At 44.3% G+C, this 18776-nt stretch overlaps 1 protein-coding gene across 3 annotated transcripts in view; it reads right to left on the reverse strand.

The window, feature by feature from the left end:
* Window positions 1-502: 502 nt before the first annotated feature.
* grm8a (glutamate receptor, metabotropic 8a) overlaps window positions 503-18776 on the reverse strand; it is a 170113-nt gene continuing 151839 nt past the window's right edge. For 2 of the 3 annotated variants that reach the window (XM_084038412.1, XM_084038411.1), the window contains exons 11-14: window positions 17940-18306; window positions 3307-3447; window positions 2760-2862; window positions 503-1291 (exon numbers count right to left, since the gene is read on the reverse strand). In XM_084038412.1, the coding sequence (XP_083894538.1) occupies window positions 1242-1291; window positions 2760-2862; window positions 3307-3447; window positions 17940-18306 (661 nt within the window). In that variant the 3' untranslated portion in view covers window positions 503-1241. Of the gene's footprint in view, window positions 1292-2755; window positions 2863-3306; window positions 3448-17939; window positions 18307-18776 lie in introns of all 3 variants that reach the window. The other variant, XM_084038413.1, reaches the window with a different exon arrangement.

Raw genomic sequence — 18776 nt, forward strand, 5'->3', positions numbered from 1 at the left:
TTTTCTGCGATTGTACGAATAAAGCCCACTTTTGGCTAACTCCCCTTTAAACTGTAGTTGGCTGTCAGGCATCGTATCAGACACGTCATACCATCTCGCCAAAAACAGGGGGAGTCAGCGGGCAATCAAAGGCAGTATAAATATAGGGAACAAAAGGTGTTTTGAGAATATGTGTGTCATATTATGCATTTTTTCGCAGCAGAAGGTGAGATTATCTGTGGACAGACACAGAAGTACACATTCACTCACTCACAGGCGTGGACCAATTCCATGATCTTCTTGGCCGAGATAATGATGGGGGAAACATAAAATCACGAAGCAGTCTGCTGTAAGCACGCTCGCTAATAAAGCACACTTCTATCTATGATGCAATAATCATTTGCTGTGAATAATGAAGACGTGTGAAGGGAGTATGCATTTAGGGCGGGACCTAAAAACTTATCTGCAAAAAAGGTGTCACCCTCAAAACTACAAACGACCACCAATCTACACATTTGCAAAACATTCCTTTATTATAAATAAATCTCCTTTTTGTATAAAAACTGGCATGCTTCAACCATGGCATTTTACAGGTTCACAACCCCGAGGCGACGACCCGGTTGGCCAAGACAGCAGGAGGAAACACACTCATCTCATTATGCAAGGGCGATCCATCAGACAACGGTGAGACAAGAATGAAAAAATCGTCACAACCACAAAAATACTTACAAGTAGAGAATAACAACAAACAGGTTTGAGTCTCGTAGATTTTCTCTGACATTTTTCTCTTTTTAAATATCTTTTTTAAAATGTAATCTCTTAAATCTCTTTCCCAGCCCCACATTTGCCCTTTTTTAGATATAATGTCTACACGTTTTTTTTTTTCTTTTCATTTTTATGGAATATTTTTTGTCGGTGTGTGTGTGTGTTTTAATGCTTACTCTTTCCACCAGTGTCCTATGGTATGTCACTTTTTTTCATGTTGTATTTTTTTCAAACAGGTAGGTCATGGTAGGACCGATGAGGTGTGAGCAGCAGGAAAGCAGGCACACTGACTGGCTGTTTATGTGGTCCCCCACCCCTCCGTGGTTTTGATGCGGAACAATACAAAATGTCTCATGCTTGGATTCCATTGGGCGCTCGGTCCGTCCGCCGGTTCTAGCCAATCGGCTAAGAACGTCGGCTCCTTCTTTCTCTTGGCACATGCCCAAAGACACTGCCCTCATCTCCCGTCCCCCTTTTCGACATCCTCCGTGGTCCCGTCAAATGGCATGATTGCTGTAGCTGACATATGTCGTCTTAGTTGATGAAGCTGCGTGAATATGAAAAAAAGGGCAGGAGGTGGAAAAGAAGGATAGAAGGTGGTGAAAAGTAAAGGTGTGTGGTCAGGAGAAATGAGAAAGGAAAGGGTGGGTGGGAGAGAAGAGATCGCAGTATGGAAGGGGCAAAGGGAAAGAAGAAAGAGCAAGTTGAGAGCAGATTTTTGCTACAGACGGTCACGTAACAGTGTCACATCCACAGTCCACCTGAGTAGTGGGGGCTTTTTGTCAAACCCATTATGTCCCGCGTCCCCCCGAGCGTTCCATGGTAAATGTCAATGTTTTCGCAGGAACGTCAGGCCTCTAACTGCACCATTGTTATACTCTGATGCTTTCATGCAGCCCCTTTATTATTACTTTTTTTTAATTTATTTCACTTGTGTTTCGACATCACACTGCTGGCATAATGGGAAAAAAATACTTACATATATCAAACGTGTGCAATCTTGGAAAAAAATAAAGCTTTTTTGTTGATATTTTCTGAATAGCACTCTTTAGCGAAAATGTCTGGTGCCAAAAAATAAATAGTGATTTGAAACTTGCTTTCTGCTCGTCGCCGTGGTAGAGATACATGTTGCCCACCTCGGACCACATTTATCTTATTAAATTGCAATTTCATTGTTTGCAAAGTGAAGCATGCAAGGGGATGACTCAGCAGTTTAATAAATGACCTGGAAGCCGCTTTCCTCCACTGACTAATAAAAGTGCTGACAAGAAAGCGTAGGTCTGAAACGTATTATACAGCGGCATGCAATATTCACCGCACAGAAACACATGGACAGCAAGGCTGAGATATACATGTGTTTACGAGATTACAGACGGAGGCGGGTGTACAAACACCACTTACACACACACACACACCAAATGACACACTGATCCACACGTTGCCAGATTGATAAAGACTCATACAAGCATGCATGCACGTTTACACGCTAATAGAGAAATGCACAGAGCCACACACGCAGGTTGCCGTTGTAGCTCGACTGGCTCAACGCAAATGTGCCAACGCTCCCCCATCAGAGCTCGTTTACAAACTGTTACCGTTGCAGCTGTTTTGCCATACGTGAAAAAAAAAAAGCCAGGCGTGAAATTAATTTTCAAATTGAAATAAAACTTTTACTCGTTTAAAGCGAAACCAAGAGTCCTCGTGCAAACTGCACATCTAAGCACAAATGTTTGTTTGCATGGGGCTTCTCCATCATAGCATGCAATTAAAGTGAAACTATAAATGTATTACCCGCTTGTTGGTAGGAGGAGATCAATTATCTGATTGAGAGACTAAATAACCCCATTAGAACAGCTGTTAGATGGCTTCATTATGTTCCCTGCGTGTATTGAAGTGCATGTGTGCTTTAGCCTTGATGTCTCAACACATAAGCATTATATGGATGTATTAGAAATGGATAGGTTATATAGTTTGTTATATGTATAGTTATAAAACTCTGGTGTTCTCTTACTCACTGTTGGTCTCCATGCTCTCACACAGCTCCGTCTTCACCTCTCCGTTGGGCCGGTCTCCCTTCTGGCCCAGTTTCCCCGACATGGTGGCGGCTGTCACAATGGCCTGTATCATCATGCATTTACATTTAGACCAAAAAAAAAAAAAAAAAAAAAACCTGTGTCCATGTTTACCTCCTACCAGCTGATGTCATGAACATACTCTGCAGCCACAGACTGATTATAAGAAGTGGGTGTAGTTATCGTGACGTGCCTCGGATTTGGCATTTTGGCCGCCGTATATCAAAACCTGCCTTTGGCACATTTCAAATCCAAGACAAAGGAGATGCTATCATTGCCTGTAATTCATCATTCGTAGTCAATTGTTTTTATAATTGATATGAATGGATTTAACTGATTAATTGTCGCCCTACTCTTTCGTTTAATGTATTTCCACATAATGTGTCGTCAGATTTATGATCCTCATTTCATCAGCGTAAATCACATTTAATAATCCGTCAAAGTATCAGAAATGCAGTATTTGAGACTCGAGTAATCCGCTGCATGTTACCTTGAAGCTGCGTTTCCGTTTGGGTACGTTCTGCTCGGGGTGGAAGAGGATGATGTAGACCTTGGGCATGTAGAGCATCCCCAGAGACACGGAGGCGGACAGGCTGAGAGAGATGGTCAGGGTGGTAGTTTGGATGTACATCTAGGAGGGGGGAGAGAGACACAGCGAGATGGAGAGAGAGAGAGAGAAAGGGGGAGAGAGAGAGTCATTTATCACATTTCAAGTTGTCAGAGATAGTCTGTGTAATTGTCCAACTACAGAACATGTCTTGGAGAGGGAACGGGAAGGACAGATGGGGAGAAGGGGGGAGGCAGGAGGTAAAAGATGGTCTAACAAGGGCAGAATTAGCAGCACATTTGTGTCATGACAACTCCTGTGACAGTAGACAGGTGGATGAAACGGTATAGCGGCACCAGTCGAGCTGCTTAATTGCCTTTGTGCCGCGGAGCTCAACTCAACGAAAAATGTGAGAAATATTCTTAGCGTTTTTTTTTCTTTTGGCAGGCTGAAACACCACATGGGTGTGGTTTATTGAGACGGGTTAGTCGATGGATACCGTTCTATATAGTGGAAGGACAGGCTGTAATTAGACTATGCCCACGTCGGATTCTGCCGAGTCAGTCGGATGGCGGTTATAGTGACAGAAGGAGACAGCGAAGCAGACTGCAGAGGAACGAGCCCCTAGTCCTCAGGTCCTTAGTGAGTTTCAGAGAGAAGTCTCGAGGAGGAGAAACCTGACACAGCTGACGAGCTCTCCAGGCATTGAGCTCATCGAGCGAGCGCTGTCTGCCGTGTAGAGCGGGAGACAGATAGAGGCGGGGGGGAGGGGGTGAGACGGATGGATTTATGGGTAAAGAATAGTCGGAATGGAGGAGGACAAAGTGAAAGAGAGATGGACGCACGGAGAGGGGAGGGAGGACGAGGGTGACTCGTGAACACAGATGGGAGAGAGAGCGTACAGACACTAAAACGGGGCTCGTAACCACGGCGATGAGGAACATGGAGCATAGAATAAGGAAAGCTGTGCTGTGGCTGCACACGCTGTACAGACAGTTTATGAAAATCACAGTAGTGGTGGTGGCTTCGGGTAATATTTGAACCGCGACTCTCGGCTTCATTTTCATTCATGAATTCCACGTTTGACAGTCTAACTCCCCTTTTATCATACTGCTCAATAGAAAGCCATGTCAGGAATCATTCATCGCCAAGAGGCGTACAGTACCTACATATGCATACATATAAAAACATTTAATACAAACTTAATAAGTGCACACACACAATTAAATATAAATGTATGTTGCATTTAGTAAAGAAGTACAAAAAAATGGACATTACAAACATAAATCACACTCAACAATTAAGCAAAATGAAAGAAGGAACAAGAGAGACGGTTTGGGGATTTGTTTGTTCTTCGTCACATTGTTTCTTTTTCATATTTCCTGCCAACACATTGCAATTGATTTGTTGATACGGGGATCAGCGAGTGGCTCTGTCAGGGAGGGACAGATGGAGAGTGTTTTCAGCAAGAAAGGGAAGGGGACGAAAACCGAGATTGAAAGAGAGTAGATGAAGAAAAGGGGTGAAAATGGAATAACCCAACATGAAAAAAATGACAGAGAGAGATTCCCTGAAGCAGCGAACTTGCTCTTATCCAAAAAAAAAAAAAAGAAGTGGCTTGATAGCCACTTCCATTACATCTCGCCTTTGGTCCAATGTTGTGGTTCCCAGCTGTTGCGTACACAAAAGACACCCGTGCACGCAGGCACTGAAGGCTGAGACCGCTCTCCTCCTCCCTCGCTGTCCACAGCTGTTATCAGCTCAAAAAGGCGCTCGCATCGGAAGAGCCGTCCCAAAGTCACGCGCGGCGAGAGGACGATTAGCTATGTATGGCTGCATGCGATGTGTTCCCTTAAGCTTTGAAACAGTTAGAGACGGAGAGTCTCTGGTCGGCGATAGGAAGAGATTTGGAAAAAGAGGAAGAGCGAGATGCCTGATGGGCTTTAAACACAAAAAAAGGATCATAACAGAAGAAAAAGAATGTCTGTGGACAAACACTGGGCTCAGTGTTGTGCTTACTTTTAAATCCGGGGGGGTTGGAGAAAGTGATGCTTTTGCTAAAGTGCTGGTCAGTGTCAGTGTGTAATATTGCTTAGCAGCGCTGCACTGATAACACAAGTGTTTTTATTGTCCTCTCCAGGGCACTCGCTGCCTCCGTGTTAATGAGAAAACTGCTCATTGAAGGATTCTCATCTACCACACACCTTGTTATTTTTCAATTAGCGCTTAAAGAATAGGTCCTCCGTTGTTCGGCCCCCGACCTTATTACAATGTTGATTACCATCGCTTGTAACCACTGACAGCACATCATTGATAGCTGCATCATTTTCTTATCCAGGACAACTTATTGGGGTAAAGTGATGTTCGGGTTGACCAAAAATGTGTTGGTAAGATTTTAGAAGAGGGCGGCAATAAGAAGCAGAGCTTTGTTGCTTGACCGCTCTCATCGGGGGGGAATAACATTCTCATAATTCATCCTCATTTCAAGGTCTCGCGTCCGATTTTCAGCTCCGACTGATTTATTCTGCGCCGTTAATCCTTCTCCTAGACAGTGCAGCTTTCCCCCCTCCGAACAGACGTGAGACTTATTCGAGAATAGATCATCCGTAAACATCCGTGTGATCACAGTGTAGCTATTAACCCTCGTGGACACACCGTCAGGGTGTCGAGACGGCTCTAATAGGACGTGAATTAAAAACAAAGATTTCTGTGGATGCCTTAAGAAGTGATTTGAATAACTCCATATCTGAGAATACCGGCGCTGTGATGCGCTTCGGTATGCAATCAGGGTTGTATTAGAAACTCTTCTTTATCTTTTTTTTTTCCCCCCTCCGACCTCAACAAAACTGTTTGTGAAAGACTTTTAATCTCGATTATGCAACAGCCGTAAAGCGTAGATCCCACACAAATCAGGGGTGGCTGTTCTCGTTGGTTGCCAGATGATTAATTCAGCTGTCAGTGACTCTTCAACTGTTCATTTCCTCATCAGCTCTGAGCTACTGAACGCCCAAACCAGTGGATGAGTTCCCGCGAAACAATGAGAACTCCTGCTGCTGTTTGATACTAAATCCAGCACAATGGAGATACAACAATACGAGCAGGCAGACTACATTCTATCGGATGGATATCATATGTTCTGCATCCGAGTCTGTAGGCGGGCTGCCTGTTACTTCAGCAGATGTGCTGTGTTAAGACTTTTTAAGTCCTTTGACAAGTTCCAAACTGGCATCCTGCATCTATCCCTGATGCAGATGCAGGAGTGGCCATTCAGTGGAGATGGTTAATACTAGAAGCGGTCGATCCTAAGAGACGGGCGGCTTGATTGTTAAGTGTAAGGAGAGCCGTCTTCTGTTATGAAAGGCATCATGGGTAAGTAAACAATGAGAGGGAGTAAGAAAGGATGCAGGCGAACAGGGAGCAAGAAGAGAAAGATCAAGGGGAAAAAATCGCCCGTTGAAAGAATAGAAGGACAAAGCGATGACGACGGAGTGCAGACGTACAGCGATTGAACTGAGGATCAAAGTCCGGCAGCACTAATTGCCGCGGAACGCCGTTTGTGATACGTTGGAACAAGACGCTTAAACGGTGGCGTGTACACGTGTTCAAATTAACACGGCCACAAACGCCACGCTGCGTTCAACACAGCTGCCGGGTCATTGTTGTTGTGTTGCTGAGTGATTGATGTTTGAAGTCGTTTGAGCGACTGTTGAAGCATTTTACTGAAAATTAAAGTGTGTATATCAGTCAACATCGTGATAAATCTCTCTCACATATACGGGATATCATGATACAGACGCATGTTGTCTCAACTGACAACAACAAACAAATCCTTAATGAAATTCATCAGAAAATCCTCATTTAATTAGAAAATAAAAAGTATACATTCAGCTTCACCACGTGGTTATGTAATACATAATATTGATTATTTAATTACTAGAAAATATGCAATATTGTGATACATATTATTAATGAGATTTGCAATGAAGTGTGTTTCAAGCTACGCTGAACTTCGACCTCCCTGAACAAGCTGTTTGTAGATTCTGGGAGGTCAGAGGTTACAGAACAGCTGTCTTCCATTGACTTACTGTGAAGGGGAATCTGTTACACTAAGCTGTATACTATTTCATATTTCACTAAATATTCTGCCTCAATCCATATTTCTTGGTGTTCAAACTTTCAAAAATACTTTCAAAAAGGGTTGTGTGTGTGTGTGTGTGTGTGTGTGTGTGTGTGTGTGTGTGTGTGTGTGTGTGTGTGTGTGTGTGTGTGTGTGTGTGTGTGTCTAACTGGAACCTCCTGTTTCTGTCCACTCACACCATGGGACCCCTCATTTTTTAATCACCTGAGCCACGGGAGGGTAAGGAGGTTTATTTTGAATTATTTATTTATTAAAAAAATGGGAGCGTGACCGGCTCTTACCACTTCTAACTGTGAAAAATAATGATAATTTTTTTAATAGACCAATTCAATAAAATAGATCTCCCCAGTCATGAGTTGCTTAGCTCTGCAGCAATATAAAGGACAACAACAAACTTAGCATTTAGTCACACTGGTTTTACAATTTGAACAATGACTTGTTTTGATTACTTTCCTCTGAAAAAAACTGAGGTAAGAAAAACTTTTAGTGCCACAATAGAATAAAAAAAGAAATGCTTCAAATGATATTACAAAAAAAGACAAGTTGCAGGAGAGAAATTGCACTAAACTGATAAATTAGGATTTTCTGTTTTTAATCAGTTTTATATTCTATAATCACAGAGGAAAGTTACTTCTTTTAATAGATGTCCACCTAACAACAACATTAAACCCTAAGGTTTGTGTAAAATAACAACTAGACAAGAGCTACACCAAATGCATTAAAACAGCGGTTGTGGCAGATGAGAAGGGAATCATGTCGAAACAAATCTTCACCAAAACAAACAACCCCAAACAGATTAAAAGGGGAGCTGCGTAGGTGTTTTCTGTTCAATTCTTATGCATGGAAAAGTTGCTTTTGTAGCTTTTTAGCCTCACACAATGCTTTTTTTTTTTTTAAACACAGCTTGTTAAATCCCCAAGTTGCTCTCTCCACACGCCCATCACACACATTTTTACAACATTGTGCTGTGATGATTTTTTTTTTTTTAAAAAGCTCTGACACAGGATTCTACGCCACAATGTTTTAAACTTTGTGTCCATGCAGCTTAATTGGGCCCAAGCGTGGTCACTGTTGTCCACGAGTGCCTCATTATCTTCTACAAAACAGCACTTAAGAGACATTTTTCCTCCGTCTAATCCATACTGGTCTAAGGTCTGCATGGGTGTCATCAAAAGAGTGTGCGGGGTATTCCATAAAAAAACAATGTTACATCACTGTTTGCTTCGCCGCCGCTTGTTAGAGGCGTCCAAATTGACCGGCAGAGACGTATGATGTCTGGCCAGAAGTCAAGTTTCAAATGTTCACGTTGTGCATGAAGGTTTTCGTGGTAATGCACGCTGTGAGGATGTCCCTGTTGTCAATGGATTGTTCTCTCCCTCTTTCTATCACTCAACTAACTGTGACCCCTCTGAAAACAGCTCCAGCCAATTCAAACGCCCAGTGAGGACTAACGTGCAGCATCGTCAGTCAGCAGGCTGCTTCCCAAGTACCTCCGATATGCAATCTTAAAATTGGGCTGGAAATGACACAAAAATGTTTTTTCCCCTTAGTGATACTGAGAGGGAATACACGGTCCCAACCCTCATTTTCAATTCTAATGAAACGAATGAATAAATCAAGGTTGTAAAAAAAAAACATGACTTTATTAGAGGGAACAACTTAATTGCCTGATATTGTTCCACTCCTCTTAATTGCACACTTCTTTAAAATTCCACCTGGTGGTCGAAGGAAGTGTGACAGCCCCCTTGTCTTTAACATAGTTTCCATGACGATGCAGACACTCCCTTTCAGAGAAACACTGTACGTGTGGAGCCACATTGCCATGCTAATTATTGCTCACTATATCGCTAATGCTAATGCATCCAACTATGAAACTGTCAGACAGCTACCTGGCAAATTAGGTTGGTTACTATAGTGACCAGGTAAGTACATCCTTAAGAGGAAAAAAAAAAACAGGGCTGTCCTATTCCTGATTCCGACCTGAACGCTTCCTGACGCCGTGAATCTGTCAGCGCTCCAAAATCCTCAAGCCAAGTACTTCGTCACCGTTCCCAGCAACCGGTTGCCAGGTTATTGCTTATGCACAGCAACAGCTTGGGAGGCAACGCACTTCTGAATTTCTCTTGGGAACAGCACGGTGAGTAATACGGCACTAATTAAATTGGGGCATCCACGATGGCTTCATTCATCAATTTTTGGTGTTTTTTAATTTTGCCTAAATGATCATCCACACGGTTAATAAACAGAGCGTGATTCCCTTCGGTTGTTTTTGCGTTTGCTGCACGCACTTTCGTTTTTGTTGCGTAAAATAGAACAATCTGAATCTAAAATGTGTCTTGAAAAATGAAGGCACCAATGTTGAAGCCTTTCACTATTTATGTATATATTTTTTTGCTTTGTCATGCAGTCTGTCCCTCTGCAGTCTGAAAAACTGACAGCTGCAATGGGGGTGGAAAATACCAGATAAAAAACAGCATATGTAATGTGTGTTATTTTATTGTTGCATCGGGCCTTGAACGTGAATTTGTGCAGAACTTTGGATTCATACTGTTCTTAGCTCGTCTCCGTTGCACCCTTGGGGAGAGTTTCTGAGTGTGTGCACTTAAACGTACATGTTTATGAACACAGAGCATGTGTGTGTGTGTGTGTGTGTGTGTGTGTGTGTGTGTGAGGTCCCCTTTGGGCATCCCCACATCCTTCAACATCTCCCCGTTTGATGTCAGGATCTGACAATTGCTGTCTGTCGTTCCCCCATTTTCAGCCACACAACCAAATCCCACCAGAACCCTGCAAAAGACTGCAAAACCCACTCCTTCAAAAATGAATGATGGTCTTGTTGTGTTTTTTTTCATTCCCTCTGCACAGCCTGTTGCTGATAATCACCCCCGACGATCAGTAAACTCTGTCAGGATGACGTCTAAGGGAGGCTACGTTGGTCAGAAGGCCTGATCTCAGAACAGTGCACATGGTATTTTACCTTGCCTGCAAAAATAAAGCTCAATGTCTTCGTAATCTGCATTTCAGAAGATGGACTGTGTAACAGCTCATGCAGTTTGTGCCAATACGTCTTATTACTGAGCTCCGTGGATCAGTCAGTTCTACTCACACAATAACACTGAATGTGGGGGATGCTGCACTGCAAAGCCGGGCTCTTGTGAATGTAATGGGAGGCTTTGTACACCTCCATCAATCTTGTGATCACAATCATTACCGTAACAGCAATTCACCCAATCTATTATTTTTCAACAGCTTGCAATTTGGTCTAATCCCCTCCAAAATGGTACGATGGCACATTTTTACAAAGCGTCCCCCTCTTCACTGCTTCAGGAGGAAAAACAAGCAGCCTGATGTTTGAATCAGGACAATCTTCCCCTTCAGGATGCATACATCGTTATTGAATATCTGTGCAGAGAGACTACAGTGTATTGATTGCTGCAGGACTCCCCACCGATCGCTAACATTTAACCAGCAGCCGCTCCGGTAATTACACGCCGAATGAAGGCTTGCTTATCCTCGTGTGTTTACTGTGAATTCCATACCTCTCCCCGCGTTCAGATGTGATTTAATTAGCAGGGCGGGATCGATGGTTTTACGTTACGTGACTGGATATGTGGATTGTTGAAAACAACATGGTGCGTCACACACTGCGAGGCTCACGTACTGTACCGGATTTTTATGGATGCAAACGGTGTTTAAGCGAATGCTGCACAAATGGAAATGAATTGAGTGTTAGAACAAACCCTGCATCGTGATCTTCCCAAGGCACATGTGCGGCATAATGTTTGGGACATCTGTGTGTGTGTGTGTGTGTGTGTGTGTGTGTGTGAGATAGTTGTGATGTTTAAATGCTCATGAGCCCAGAGCTTTAGCCATCTGTTCCGATTCCTACACGATTCAGACGTTCCTTTCCCTTTTGTCCTCTCGATGCCACTTTCTTACTCTATTATCTCTCCACGTTTTATATCCCTGATCTACATTCGTGCCTCTCTCTAATGTGAGCTCGCCTCTCCTCCTCCGTCTTAGCCGTCGGATGGGTTTTGTAAATCCCACCCTCCTTTGACTCTCTCCCTCTCCCCGTCTGCTAGTAGCTGTTGACGTTGCTCTCACTCCGCACTCCCACACTCTGATTCATTTCCTTCTTTCTTCCCCATCTCTCTCTCTCTCTCTCTCTCTCATTCCGCCTCCCTGTCTCTCCTCCGCAGTCTCTCCTGACCTCTTCAGATTAGTGTAGATTGATTACCGACGGTTACTCCCGGTAAGGATCTGGGCGGTCACTAGTCCTCCATCGGGACCAGATTCACAGCCATAAATCTGTCTGAGGACGGTGAGCCGTGACGCTGTGTGTGTGTGTGTGTGTGTGTGTGTGTGTGTGTGTGCTGATGGACAGAAATGGATCTGTGTGTTCTTTATATACTCTTGAGGACCAAACGCAATCACGGACAGAAGCTGGGGTGAAAAAAAGAATAAAAATGTTACTCAAAGTGAGACTATTTGCCATTCTTCACTCCTTAAAGAGGCTATTTTGAGGTTAGGACACTTGGGCCTTGAATTTGTCTCTGTGTGTGTGAGAGAGAGCGAGAGAGAGAGAGAGAGATGGGGAATGTGTCAGAGAGATAATGTGAATGGAAGGCCTTGTGAGACTCAAAGTGCATAGGTCTGTATGAATAGCAGCTTCTTCAGTGACTGAACCTGCAGACTCATGCAGTTCCTCTCTGCCCTCCTGTAATGACACTTCAAAGCTGGATTTTGGCTGCATACCCCTTTGTTTCATTCAGTACTTAACGTAGACCGAAGTTTTCGTGTTTGTGTCGAGGAATGGAAACACTGATTGCATCGAAAAAAAATTACAAATTTGAAGCTAATCTCGATCTCTCAGCGGCTCCTACGTGGGTATAACTACATAAAAACACCCCAAAAAAAGAAAAAAAAACACTCAAATATCTGCAAGCAACTGGTACCAAAAAAAACACACACACACATGCTGTGAAAAAAGACACACACACACGCACAGCGAGTGGGTTTGTGGGTAGCAGCGGGAGGGTTGATGCTTCCTCTGTTGGAAGCAGGAGATAACAAGCTGACCATATTTAAGACATCTGGAAAACTGGAGCGGTGACTCACGGGGGGAAGAAAGAAAGAGATGGGAGAAAGAAGAGGAGACAAAAAAAAATAAAGATGGTCTTCTGTCCATAGTGTTGGGCAAAGGAATGATGAGTAAGGCGCAGAGAGAGACAGCTGGAGAGAGGATGTGCCCTGTGGTTGGGGTTTACAACAAGCAGAGAGAAAGGCAGAGGGTAGCACACATGCACATGCACACACACACACACACACACACACACACACACACACACACACAACCTTTCCCGTTCCTGCAGGGTGCGGCTGAAGCTGTTCAGAGCCAGCAGCCTCTGCGATGTAGCACGACCTATTTCAAAACAATGCTTCCCCTCCTCGCTGATGGTTAACAATCCCTCGTTCTCGATTAATCTCTCGCATTCTTATTCCGGGTCTCACTGCCTCCCCCCCGCACGTCCCCCGTCTCTCTCTCTGAACTTTTCCCTTTCAATTCTCATCCCTCCCCCTCTTTGGGTTTTCTCCTCCTCTCTTGCTCCGCCTGCTGCGACTCGGAGCGGCGTTGGGTATTCGTCGGAGGGAAGTCTGGGAGATGGGACATGAGCAAAGGGGGGGGGGAGCACGACGGGTGTTAGGATGGGGAGAAAGCAGAAATAAAAGAGGCGTATGAGAAGAGAGAAAAGATGGGAAAAAATTTTAGCACATGAGAGGGAGAGAGAGTGACAGTAGGGGGGCGAGGACCGAGGATGAGGCAGAATCTCAAGTCTCCATTTGTCAGAAACTTAATCGCATGAAGTAATTCTTAATGTAGACGGCGAGTGAGAAAAGTTATGTCTCTGTGTTAGGGTTTTCTGTCTCCCCAGGAGCTATGAAGGAATGCTGGATGTCTTTCGGTGGAAGGATATGCATTATGACCCTTGTTGTGTGCGTGCAGACCCAGCAGTTTCACTCTGACTAAGAAGTCCAGACTTTCTGTCAGTCAACACAGGGAAAGATGGCTACATGATGTATGAAGTCCTTAAAAGATATATATATATATATATAAATATAAAAAACAGAGCTTAGCACTCATTTAAAAATATGATTTGTCACTTTTAAAGCTGTTCCTCCCATTAAAGCAAATGCCAGAGTTTTCATTAAAACAAACTGCTTGTCAGATTAATCAGAGCACACGAGGCCCTGAGTTAACATTTCAAATGCTACACTAGTTTTCAAACCGGGGGTCCGACGCAGTGTTCGCTCCATATACACTTCCAGCAGACTTCATGGAGAATGATTGGGGCACAAAGGCATCCCCAATCTCTTTCAACCGATTCATTCTCTGGTCTAGCTCAGCGAAAAGCACTAAAAACCTGAATCCGTCAGGCTTGTTGGCCCTTTCATACCGTAACCAGTAGGCCACAACACTATCTTCACTTCACTGACACTCTACTATCCCGCTGTACACTTGAACTAACCAAAGACAGGTTCCTTGTTCGTGGACTCAGTGCTGCTGCAGGCCAAGGTGCATGCGTCGCTGCAGAATCAATATGGGGGAACCAATGGAGTGGATATTTGGCCATTAAAAAAAAAATGTTTTTGGCCTCTAATTACTAAGGAACACAGCATTGGTGAAAAGGCCGTGCCTACACAGTAATGTGGCTGCACACATCCTGTTCAGACACTGATTTAGGGCCGAAGATGAAGCTCTGCTAAGGTGCTGCTTTCGTTATGCAGGCTGTGTAAACATTGTGCAAGACCCTTAGATAGGGTTGAACTTTCTTGAAACTTTATGTATATATTTTTTTGTGTGTGAAAGGCACGGCAGGGTTTAAAACACTCCCATGGAGATGCATTCTACAACGGCTAAGATGAAAAGGAGCGCTGAAGCACACCTGGTGGAGGCTGATGAAGCCTGGAAGATCACCTATTCATCCGACACCCCCGGCCCGTTCCTTAATCCAAACCTATGCCCTTGGTAGCGCTCTCCTCATTAAAGCCCCATCAGCGAGTCCCATCATTACCTGTTTACTCCTTTCACTCGTCTCCCTCCTCCCTCTCGTCTGCGCTCTCTGTTAGCCAGCCAGCTGCCACGCACTCCAGAGGATATTCCAATTAGAAAACAACACACACACACACACACAAACACAAATGTGCACCGGTGGATACTCCAATTAAATACAACAAACCAGACAAACACACTCAAACGCCAATACACGGGAAGTCACTGGTGGACGTTCTAATTAGCCGAGCAGCCGGACCAGTGAGACAGGACGCCTCGGCACGTCACAGAGCATCGCACATGCCTGTGTGCCCTTATAAAGCCATGGCAACACACACAAAAGGCTGAGCACACCCTCTGCCATGACACATCAGCACCTACAAATGGACTCCCAGAGTTACGCTTTTGTCTTTTCCTCTTTATGGCATATGACAGAATACATCACTGTAAAAGAAGGAGTGGAGATGGGATGAAATCCACCGGACAGCAAAAAAGCTCACCGCCCCCCAGCTGAGCACCCGGCCTGACCAATCGCCACGGACAACAGAGTCGTCCACCCCCCAGGAGGAGAGGTAACCCAGCCAGGACCCGAGGCTAATCCACTACCCAGTCTGCATTGGGCTTCCTGAGGTCCTGCGACAGTAAAATAGGATGGATGATATAAGACTTTAGGCTGAACCAGCAACGGGAGGTAGGTGGCGGTTGTGCCCACATCATTACAGACACCTGTCTCCGTTGGGGCATCCCAGATGAAGCTGCAGCTGACGGGCAGACCGGAGGACAGAGTGCAGGACTCTGGTGGGACAAGATTAATAACTCGATTGCTTCGCTGTACCAATACTGTCTGCCAAAGATGATAGACAACGTTTCTCTGACGCCGAAGTTTTGAAGTGACGAGGCCGGCCATATCCTCCGTCCAGAGAGTACGACTTAAAGGTTAGATAAGGTCCAACTGTCAGGTCACCTGATTTGCAAAACTATAACTGGATTTAAAGTCTCGGCCTATGGAAAGTGAATCACTAATGTTCCCCTTATTAGGTTATAATTGGAATTATAATTGCATATCCTATTTGCAGTATGGGGAAAAAGGTCATTGCTTAAAAAAAAAAAGAACAAAAACAAAAAAAAGATTAATCCTCACTGTGTCACTTAAAACTTCCTGCGCCAACAAACTACTCCAAAACTCCTCGGCTTCTCGAAGGGAAATAAATGAGAGCCAGCAAAGGAAACGAAAAAAAAAAAAAAAACACTATGAAACATTCGGCAAGAGTATGATTTCCCTGATGTGTGATTAGACTGGATCACTTTGATGTCAGCTTCTTGCCATGCAACAGAGGCGGGCACCCGCCTTGAAAGGGAAAATGGGCTGAGACGCAAAGCGACGGAGAAATGAAAATTGCCTGAATGACACTCCAAAATAGGGGAGACGCCACAAGAGTTGTGTCTTTTATTGAAGGCGAGGGACTTGAACATTCAGTGGCTATGCATCTGCTCCTCCGCCATCGCCCTCTCACTTATCTATATACCGCCTGTGTACATTCACAGTATACGAATACTGTGATCTACAACCGGTGACATCTGCAATCACTCTCAAAGAGGTTTTATTGTTAAAACTAGAATGGATGCACTATCAATAATAGAATCAATAAGCCGCATGCAAGCAAACACACTATTTTAGCGCGTGTGTGCTGTACAGTTGTAAATCACATTAGCTGTTTGAGTTTGTGCACGCCTCCTAAACCTTCAGAATTGAATGATAAGGTGAAAGGACACCTCTTATAGGCTGTCACCACCAGATCTGATTATTGCTACACATAAACATGCAAACTTCACCACTTTAGTGTATTATTATGTGGAATTCCTCATTATTAAGGCAGCATGAGCATGAGCTGTATCCGGAGTGCCGGTGGACAGCGCCGTTCAACCAGGTGACTCTTCCTCCGTCTGCCAGTGTGACAGAGCCGAGGCTCTGGCAGGAGGGAAGGAGGCGATGAGTGCTTTGATGAATAATACATCAACTTGACAGAGGGAACACAACTAAAACAAAGCTTCTGAGATAATCGATGACGTTCTGCTGATGTTTCCCGTGCGTACATGGCGTCTCTCAGCTGTCTGCTCGCCGGTATGTTGACATTTTGGAGAACATATTTCCATTAATATTTTTTTTCCTCATTGAAAATGTATGATATGATTCACACGCAACCCATCCGCTGTTATTCAGAATGCTAATTTTTATGACCCGCTGATATAACCTGCAATCTGCGCATCTCTATTGCGGATGAGTTGAAGGGATTGTATTTCATCGGGAGTTTGTTTGAATGTGCCGGACAGGAGGCTGCGAGCGATTGTCAAACCTCGGATCCAGGAGGAGCAATGCAGATTCTGTGGGTGGGTGGAGGGATGGATGAATAAGATTTAACTTGCAAGTCCTTGGGGGTCACGGACCCAAGGTTGGGAACCAGGAAAACATATGTACATAATGTGTACTTCTACATAAGTAGGATATATAAAACACCAATACAATAAAATGCAATATACATGTGGATAATGTATGTGGATCCGTAATGACACCATGGTTCCTTAGGTGAAGCCTGAACACTGTAAAGGCAACACACACACACACACACACACACACACACACACACACCTTTTGAAAGTTGCATCTCACTCACATCATATAGCCATCAATAATTGACTAAAGGTAGGAGGAATAAGCTCTACAGTGCAACACTCTAAAAGCCAGGACCAAGGCATGGATTCAGTCAATCAGCCAGGCAGAAAATCCCCTTGTACTCACTGGGGATTGTGGGGATATTTTGACTTTAAGCCATTAGTATAGCTAAAATTGGGGGAAAAAAGCATATATTTCAGTGCCAAGAGATGCAGTTTTAATCAACAAAAAGTTTACAACATGCAAATTTAGTACTCAAAAAAGCGATTCCAAACTTAATAATACTGCGAAATGGGCTCAGGGGAGTTCCGTCATGCTCAGAGATAAGCCCATAAACAACACCATCACGACCCACCTGTTAATGAATTGCCACCTCGTAAAAGTCGTTTCACAACAAACACACATTAGTATCACACAAACGGCATCTAAATCCAATCCTCCTCCTCCGTGGAGGCAAACCATGCAAACACAAACAGCACATCAATTCACATTGTACTTAGGAAAATTGCTCTAAGTTTTAGAAAAGGTCATTTACAGGGTAATCCAAAGGATAGACGCACAAACAAAGGATGATGGGGATGAAGTAGAGACATCTGTCATATACTCACACTCTCTGTAGACTGTAGTTCATAGAAAGTTAAAAACACGAGTTAGGTGATGGATGTAGAAGCATTGACTTACAAAACCCTTAAAACCTTAAAAAACACGCTTACCCTCTCCGCAGACTGTGATGTGCCGAAGAAGATGGGTATGAAGGCCAGCCAGATGATGCAGGTGGTGTACATGGTGAATCCGATGGGCTTGGCCTCGTTGAAGGTCTCGGGCACGCCCCGCGTCTTGATGGCGTACACCGTGCACGTCACCATCAGCAGGATGGAGTAGCCCAGCGAGCAGATGAGGGACAGGTCCGAGATGTCGCACTTGAGGACGCCGCGCGCCGACGTGGGGTCCTGGGTCCGCTGCTCGCCGAAGTCCACGACCGTGTGCGGGGGGTCCACGGCGAACCAGACGAAGACGCCGAGCAGCTGGACCGAGATGAGCGAGAAGGTGATGACGAGCTGGGAGGCGGGGGAGATGAACCTGAGGGAGGAGACGGTTTTACGGGTATATATATGAGGAGGTGGTGCGGCGAGGGAGTAATGAGCACAGAGTTAGAGGTTTCATTTAGAGCGGAGCAAGCCATGCTTGAAAAGTCTGTGAAAAATGTGTCACCGCTGCATTAAAATTACTAGATCTTTATTCAATTTTAATGCATTATTTAATTCTCAAGAAAAATGGAAGCTTCTTAAAGTCCCTGGCCAGTTAAAGCGATGGTTCGGAGTAAAATGCACCCTAGGTAATTTCCACCATGACATCCAGCCAAATCCCCCCTCAGAACAACATTGGTCGAGACAGGGCTATCGGCCGAATGGCTTAGTACTAGCGCGATGGGACATCTTGATTATCTTGTAAATTACCCCACTAATAATGCATGGAACGTTACCAAACTTCTGCAGTAGGACACATAGTGTCTGTACTCACAAAACGAGGCATTTGAAAGTTTGTAAGTA

This window comes from Eutrigla gurnardus, assembly GCF_963514095.1.
Source record: "Eutrigla gurnardus genome assembly, chromosome: 21".
Lineage (NCBI taxonomy): Eukaryota > Metazoa > Chordata > Actinopteri > Perciformes > Triglidae > Eutrigla > Eutrigla gurnardus.